The 8,404-nt window shown below is 44.6% G+C and overlaps 1 protein-coding gene across 3 annotated transcripts; it reads right to left on the reverse strand.

Moving 5' to 3' along the window:
* Positions 1–299: 299 nt before the first annotated feature.
* On the reverse strand, positions 300–7,599 carry LOC130129126 (calponin homology domain-containing protein DDB_G0272472-like). Of its 3 annotated transcripts, none has more exons than XM_056298926.1 (3): positions 7,133–7,599; positions 6,797–7,015; positions 300–4,189 (listed from the first exon to the last, which is right to left on the reverse strand). In XM_056298926.1, exon 3 carries the CDS (start codon positions 4,185–4,187, stop codon positions 2,763–2,765), a length of 1,425 nt encoding a protein of 474 aa, XP_056154901.1. In that variant the 5' UTR covers positions 4,188–4,189; positions 6,797–7,015; positions 7,133–7,599; the 3' UTR covers positions 300–2,762. The 3 variants fall into 3 exon arrangements, with proteins under 3 accessions (XP_056154901.1, XP_056154900.1, XP_056154902.1); XM_056298925.1 differs by having other exon boundaries at positions 6,797–7,019; XM_056298927.1 differs by lacking the exon at positions 6,797–7,015.
* Between the last annotated feature and the right edge of the window lie 805 nt (positions 7,600–8,404).

The raw sequence follows: 8,404 nt of genomic DNA on the forward strand, positions 1-8,404 counted from the left end.
TTTTACGTTACGTTGTGTTACGTTGTGTTACGTTGCATGGCTGCGAATAAAGAACCAGAAAACGTAGTTCCCCTTTCCAGTGTTTTTATTTGTAACATAGTTGAGTAAGTAGGTCACATACATGATAGATAGATGGATAGATAGATAGATAGATAGATAGATAGATAGATAGATAGATAGATAGATAGATAGATAGATAGATAGATAGATAGATAGATAGATAGATAGATAGATAGATAGATAGATAGATAGATAGATAGATAGATGGACGGACGGACGGACGGACAGACAGATAGACAGCTAGCTAGATAGATAGATAGATAGATATTTGGGACATGTAAATAATCTGAAGTTGTCAACAAATCCGCACACCAAAACAAATCTCCATGTACATCAGATTATTTGTTACATGTTGGAAAAGGAGGAGGAGGAGGAGGTAGACACTTGTTTTTTTTCCCCTCCTCACCTTCTCTCAAGTTAATTCAGCTACTGTACATTTCACCCTCAGCTCCCACTGTACTGTGTAGTTCACACTCTGCAAGTTGTGCTGCACAACACAAACTCACCTACTGTGAACTATACGAGAAAAAAGAAGAGGAGGAAGAAAACAACACACGTCAAAAACAGGTGAGAGAAACGTACCAACAATAAACAGACCTCAGTGCCAACCCAAATAGGCACTCGGTGTCACAGAAAGAAAAATTAAAGAAAGAATATTTTAGTATATTTTAGTATATTGGTTGGTAGTAGATTGTTTGCACATTATTGGTGCTGTGTTGAATTCTACTAAATCCCTGAACTTCAAGTCACTCGACTTTAAAAAATAGCTTGTTGGTGTGTTCATGATGTCCTGCATTATCAACTATCCTTATGGCTCTTTTTGTAGTATACATAATGGTTGTATGTTGGTTTTGTAGGTGTTACTCCATACCTCCACACAGTACATCAGATATGGTAAAATAAATGAACAATACAGAGTGTGCAATGACTTATGATAAAGAGTGTGACTCGCTTTTCTCGTGACTGCAGTGCTCCTTGCCAGCTTCGCTCGCACGCACACGTTATGTGGGGTTTACAGCAGATTTTGTGGTCTAGCACCACACCCGGAAATTGATTTTCATATACTCGTTCTAGTTGGATATTGTCTATCACTGCTTTTACTTTTGGTATTTACTGAGCGATTTCCAAACAACAGAAACTTTGTTTTGTCCAGATTTAAGGATGAATTGTTTTTTGTCAAACCGTCATTTTAATTTTTCCATTTCTGTTTTGGTCAAATCCAAAAGCTGCTGTATATTCTCAGCAGAACAAACTATATTCGTGTCATCAGCATGTAGAACAAATTTCAATATTTTTGATGCCTTGCATATATAATTTAAGTACAGAATGAACAGTTTGGGGCCTAAAACCGACCCCTGGGGTACACCACAATTAATATCCACGCAGGGGTGCACGCAGGAACTGGAAATAAACCTCTCATGGGGGGGGGGGTGCAAATAAACTGTGTTAAACCACGGCATAGTTAATGTTTGTTTAGTAAGTACTCACATTTCAAACGAAAGGCATTGTAGTACATTGGTATATTATAGCATTATTAATAGAATTTGTATACTAACGCCATCTGCTGGGTGGGTTAGATAGAGAACTGCCTATAACCTGGCCATTTGTTGGGAACGTTGCGTGAGTTAGGCCTATTTTGTATGATGGTAATGCATCAGATCAGATTGCGTACGTTTTATCCATTTTTTCCGTGATTACTGCCAATCATGGGGGCACCACGATGAGCGTACGCCCCTGTACCCGTGCATGATGGTTTATGTTCACCTATCTTTACAAACTGCTGCCTGTTACTTAAAAAGATAGATGACAAACAAAGTTGTTTTTCCTGTTTGCCTTCAAACGACCTCACAACGGTTTCTGCGTGTTTGAGTCCATTTACTACAAATGGAGTAGAGTTTACATCACCCTGACCTCGTTTTTCAACATATTTTGGTCTGTTTCTCCTTCCTTCCACGCAGCCATTAGTTTCCATTCATTTGAGCTCTGTATGAAAATCAACGTGCAGAAACATGAAGCTTGTTTGAGATAGGTAATCCATCACAGTGGACATTTAGTCGCCTTCAATTTTTGTCAAAGTTGCGTTGCCGCTGCAGGACAGTACCACAGAAAACACCAGTTGATTTGAGAGGTTTTTTTGGGGTATTGAACACTTTAAGCTATATTATCCAATAAAAAGACTAAAACATGTCAAAAGCAAAACGATATGGTGAGTCTGGACTAAAGCTGTGTATCGGCAATAAATTGGCGATACGATGCAATTGCCCAGAGGCGATGTATTATGATGTATTATGATGTATTATGATGTATTATGATGTATTATGATGTACTATGACACTGTAAACACTGTGATATACTACAACATTCTGCCAAGATTCAGATAAAACTAACATGTATAAAACAGCTAAACATGCACCAAATCAGAGTAATCAGTCCTAACACTGCCTGCTATTGTTGTGGTTCAGCCCTGTTAAAATACTGCACCTGCCACCTAGTGGTCAGAGATGAAACCACACGATGAAGCAGAGACGCTGATGCCTCTCTGTGTGTCGTCTAAAGAATCAATGCAGTGTTTTTGAAAATCGATATAATGTCACGAAAGACGGTGCCGTGATAGTCAAGTGTATCTATATGATTGTGTGTATTATATTGTATATATTAGTGTATATATTCTCTTGCACACCGTGTTTGGACCGTGTTTGCTTTTATACCTTTGAAATAAGGTACAGGATGCAGCCAGCCAGAACCAGTGTGGTGATGCTGGCTTCTCTGTACAGCAGGAGCACACACAGAAGAGAACACAACACACAAACACAAATGAGCACCACCTGCCACGCCTCGTTCCAGACCTCCCTCTCCTGCCCCGACACCTTCTTCCTCTTCTCCCTCTTCTTTACCGTATTCTCTTCATCTTCCTTCTCCCTCTTCTTCTCCTCCTCTTCTTCCTCCTCCTCCTCCTCCCTCCTCTTCTCCCTTTTCTGCTTCCTCTCTTCTTTCTCCTCTTTCTCCTCCTCCTTTTGTTCCGCCTCCCTCTCGTTCTCCTTCTTCTTCGTCTTCTTCTCCTCCTCCTTCTCCTCCTCCATCTCTATGTCCAGTCTGTCCCTGACCTCAGACAGACATCTCTTGGTGTGAGCCACCGTTTCATCCACAGAGGATCGCAAAGCTTCCCTGCTCCTCTCTCTGCTCTGGTACGTTCTTCTCTCCAGGTTATCCTCCTCCAGCAGAATGGAGGAGAGACTGGAGGCACTCTGGAGGAGGAGGTGGATGTGGTCTTCCATCATAGAGAGTTTCTCCAGGTTGCCGCTACTCTGCATTAACTCTTGGCTCTCCTTCTTCAGCTTTGCAGTGACCTCACCGGCCCAGGTCACCTCCTCCGCCAGTGCCTGGCTACACCCCGCCAGTTGCGTGTGCGCCAATGCTCTCTTCTCTGTGAGGATTTTGATGCTTTTGGTCACCTGCTGCTGGACACCTTTCTGGGGCACCTGGTTGATCTCCACAACCTCCGTCTCCATCCACTGGGCCACCGTGTAGAGATCCATCACCATTGCCTCCAGCCGAGATCTCCTCTCTTTGCACTCGGCTTCTAGAGAGGTGAGCTCACGGGCACCGTCATCCACCGCCGTGCAAGAGAGGCATGCACAGATCTGGTCGGCCCTGCAAACCTTTTCCAACTGCTTGCTGTGTTTCTTGCAGGTCAGGTTCTCCAGTCGGTCCGGGCGTTGATCAGCATGTGCCTCCTCAGCGTGGACACCCTCAGATGAGGCTGGCAGTAAGACGCCGCACAGTCCATGCATGGCTGGACGGCCCCCGGGCTTCATCGCTCTGGTGCAAACATCACAAAGCGTGGCCGCCATGGTGGAGGCCGACGGCGAAGACTCGGCGGCGGCCTTGGAGGCGCGGAGTTTTTCAGCAGCTTTCCAGAGTGCGATGTTGACCTGGAGCTTGTCCCGCTTACGCCTGCCAATCAGCTGCCTGCACAGAGGACACGTTTGTCTTCTCTGGAAGTGGGCCTTGATGCAGGTCCTGCAGAAGCTGTGTCCACACCACAGAGACACTGGCTGCAGGAAGACGTCCAAACAGATAGAACACAGGAGCGGATCATCAGACTGACCGCTGCCGCAGCTTGCCATGTCTGCAAAGGGCAAGATAAGGAGGGAATGTCACAAGGACTGCAAAAAAAATGGTTAAATACAAGGTGGATGAAACCCTAAACTCATTTTTTAACTTTTAAGCCGTTCTGATGATAATTTCACTATAAAACACATGCATCCACTGTGCAAGCTTAAAGTGGTTATCCGTAATTTTTTTGTGTTGGTTGTGTTAATAAAAATGCCATATCTGATAGCTTTTCCCACTGGCATTTTCATAGCAACAACCATTCGACGTATTTGCATTGTGTGGTTGTTCCTCTATATGCTGTTTTTATTGGTGCCAGCAAGGTCCACCATTCACACCAAGTATTCAAATCTAATGGAGCCCAAACAGGAAATGGATCGAGTCTGACACGAAAGGAAAAGAAGGAGAAACCTGTGTATGGAATGCAGAAGAGCTAACAACAGCTGCTTAAAAACAAAGCGAAACATTGTCCAACATTTCATTAGGGGTAATCAAATGTTTGATATGGATTGATGTTGTAGCAAATTCAGGGGGCAGTCCGGGAACCGTCGCAGCCAGGACGCGAACCCGGATCTCCCGCACCACGGGCAAGAACGGTGTGGACCAGTCGACTAAAGGGTCCGACCTATCAGCTGAGGGCTAGCGAGTCTAGTCACTCGCGGTCGTTACACTACCCCTCTCTTTCGGGAAGCGCGTCCCCGCGCTTCAGCATATCAACTCCCTCGCGCAGAGCTTCCCATGACCTCACGACCTCACCAACACCAATGTAGCGAATTCAGGGGGCAGCCCGGGAACCGCCGCAGCCAGGACGCGAACCCGGATCTCCCGCACCACGGGCAAGAAGAACGTTAACCAGTCGACTAAAGGGTCCGACCTATCAGCTGAGGGCTAGCGAGTCTAGTCACTCGCGGTCGTTACACTACCCCTCTCTTTCGGGAAGCGCGTCCCCGCGCTTCAGCATATCAACTCCCTCGCGCCTCTGGGCCGCGCTTCCGATGACCTCACGACCTCACCAACCCACTTCCGACACCAATGTAGCGAATTCAGGGGGCAGCCCGGGAACCGCCGCAGCCAGGACGCGAACCCGGATCTCCCGCACCCCGGGCAACAACGTTAACCAGTCGACTAAAAAGCGCGACTCATCAGCCGAGGGCTCTCGTGGTGGTTACAGTACGTTGATCAATATGACATTTTTGGATGACGTTGTTGATCAGTCTTCTCTCTCCAGAATAAAAACGCTATCGCTAGATTATCTTGACAGTTTTACACCAAAATCTGCAACTGCTAAAAACTGTGACTCGCACGTGGAAGGCTTTCTGCGCATTCAGGATCGCGTCCTTTTCAAATGGGACTCCGACTTTTGCAATATTAGAAACAAACTACTGAAAAAAATGAAGGATGATTACATCAAGTATAAATTGCATGGAGTAGTTTTCATTGTGAGAAGCTGCATGTCTAACCAGCACCTCCATCACTGTCCTCTACATCTACACCCCTTTATATCCTTTATACATGGACACCTCCATCACTGTCCTCTACATCTTCACCCCTTTATATCCTTTATACATGGACACCTCCATCACTGTCCTCTACATCTACACCCCTTTATATCCTTTATACATGGACACCTCCATCACTGTCCTCTACATCTTCACCCCTTTATATCCTTTATACATGGACACCTCCATCACTGTCCTCTACATCTACACCCCTTTATATCCTTTATACATGGACACCTCCGTCACTGTCCTCTACATATTCACCCCTTTATGTCCTTTATACATGGACACCTCCATCACTGTCCTCTACATCTACACCCCTTTATATCCTTTATACATGGACACCTCCGTCACTGTCCTCTACATCTTCACCTCTTTATATCCTTTATACATGGACACCTCCATCACTGTCCTCTTCATCTTCACCCCTTTAGACATGGACACCACCATCATTGTCCTCTACATCTTCACCCCTTTATATCCTTTATACACGGACACCTCCTTCACTGTCCTCTACATCTTCACCTCTTTATATCCTTTATACATGGACACAGGACGGACGCGAAGTAATCACGTATATGCGTATCTGCGTTTGTAGAACAGCCAATAGGAATGCCCCCTCTCTGAACGTACCTGTGATTGGCTAAAATCTTCCACCCCAGGCTAGATTTTCTAAAGCCCGAATACAGAGCCAGGAGGAAGTGATGACGTCTAGTTTTCTCTCAGACCACTTTAATTACAATATGCTGAAGGCTTATTATCAATTTTTTATACCCCAATGGCGGCACAAAAATAAATAAATAAATAAATAAATAGATAGATAAATAAATAAATAAATAAATAAATAAACCTTTTTAAAAACTGCCTACCCAGCTTTAAGAAATTCGGTTCTTTGCAATACTTTAAATCCACGAGCTGTTTCTACAGATAACAGGGTCCGTTTCCCCCATAAAAGAATTAACTTTATGCTCAGAACAAGTAATTACACTGATAATAATGAAAGTACAATAAAAAATTAAATGGTTTCAATTCAGAAAAAAACAACAGTGACATTATGTAGTGCATTTAATACCAGGGGAACACTTCTGATTAATTGAATATGTTTACCATAAAATACTTGATACCAGGGTTTTATTCCAAGGTTGGAGTTCATAAACTCGTTCTGGAACGAAGAACATGTTTTCTGAAGTGTGTTGTGTCAGCTGCTCAGTTTGTAAAGCGGGTCGCCGTTGTTCTCGCGTTGTTTCCCGTGCAATAAAAAGTTCATCTTACATCATTTACCTCCTGCTCCTGCAGGGGTTTTCTTTCTACTGAGGTGTGCAATGAGGGGATATATGACTGAGCTGTCTTTCAAAGGGTTTATTGGAGAGTGGAGGATGAGAAAGGAGAGAAATTAGTTAAGACAGATAGATGACAACAACAACAACAACAACAAAAAAGCCACAATTCAATTTGCTTACCTGCCCCTTCTGAGTCCTCTCAGCAGCACAAGTGCAAGACAGCCGGAACTAAACTGCTGCCCAACGTCAGCCAGGCACCAATCCAAATGTGGCGCTTCCTCGTTTTCCTGCCCGTCTCTGACGTGGAGATAGAGACTTTATATGCTCATGTCTGGTGGGAGATAAGTCAAGTAATTCTTTAGAAAGAGGCCCGGGGGACTTGATTAAACCCCCAGCCAGCAGTTATCAGGAGGCTGCCGGTGTGGCCCCCGGCTTGGGACAGTTGTCTGTGACACGTCTCCGTCCATTAGCAGCCCTCAAGAGATGGAGAGTACAAATACTCTCCTTACAGGAACTGCGTCAGCGCTTCCCTGGAACAGTACTTTCCCAGTATATGATAACGTCATAGTCCTTTCACTTCGAGCTGATTTAAAACAAAGTATTCTACTTTGCTAGTTTCATTTCAATGCCCTAATGAAGAATTAGTGTGGACGAGTCTGAAGGGTAAGTGACGCCAGTGAACAGGTAGTTTTTTATTTACTAAGAAACTCGTTTACTCTGACTCGAGTCATGTTCTTCGCCAGCATTTTTGCTTGTACTCAAGTAAACTATAAGTGGCAGTATTTTACTTTAGTTGGAAGTTTCAGTATTTTTCACCCCTGCCAGTACTGCAGTAGTAAACTAACATAATTCATACTAACACAGTACTAAGGCCACTCCGTTCGGAATCAGTATATACTTTAGCGAATTCGGGGGGCAACCGCAGGAACTGCCGCGGCCGGGACGCGAACCAGTATCGCCCGCACCGCGGGAGACAACGCTAACCGCTCGACTAAAGGGTCCGACCCGCCAGCCAGCGGCCAGCGTGTCTACTTATCCATGCACGTTACACTACTGTAACGATCACGGATAAAAAGAGACACGTTAGCCCTTGGCTAACGGGTCGGACCCTTTAGTCGACTGGTTAACGTTGTCGCCCGCGGTGCGGGAGATAAGGGTTCGCGTCCCGGCTGTGGCGGTTCCCGCGGCTGCCCCCTATTTCGCTACAATATAGTATTTACAGTCTGTTATGTTTACATAATGACAGTCGTGGTTAACCCCCTCGTCTCAAATAAATACACAGGGCAGAATCTTAACTGAGGTCCAGAAGCATCAATAGAGCAGGTTTATCTTATAGACATATATTTTACCTTTGTTACTTTTGTTCAAGGAACATTTGAGTTTTATACATGTAAATTCGTGCACTCTAGTGAATTTTTAACGCATGTGAATCACAATAATAGGTTAGAAAAA

Source organism: Lampris incognitus, chromosome 18 (genome assembly GCF_029633865.1).
Source record: "Lampris incognitus isolate fLamInc1 chromosome 18, fLamInc1.hap2, whole genome shotgun sequence".
In the NCBI taxonomy this organism is placed as follows: domain Eukaryota; kingdom Metazoa; phylum Chordata; class Actinopteri; order Lampriformes; family Lampridae; genus Lampris; species Lampris incognitus.

Excerpts from the sequence above, each read along its gene's own strand:
- LOC130129126 (XM_056298927.1), bottom strand. The coding sequence starts at position 4,187 with ATGGCAAGCTGCGGCAGCGGTCAGTCTGATGATCCGCTCCTGTGTTCT.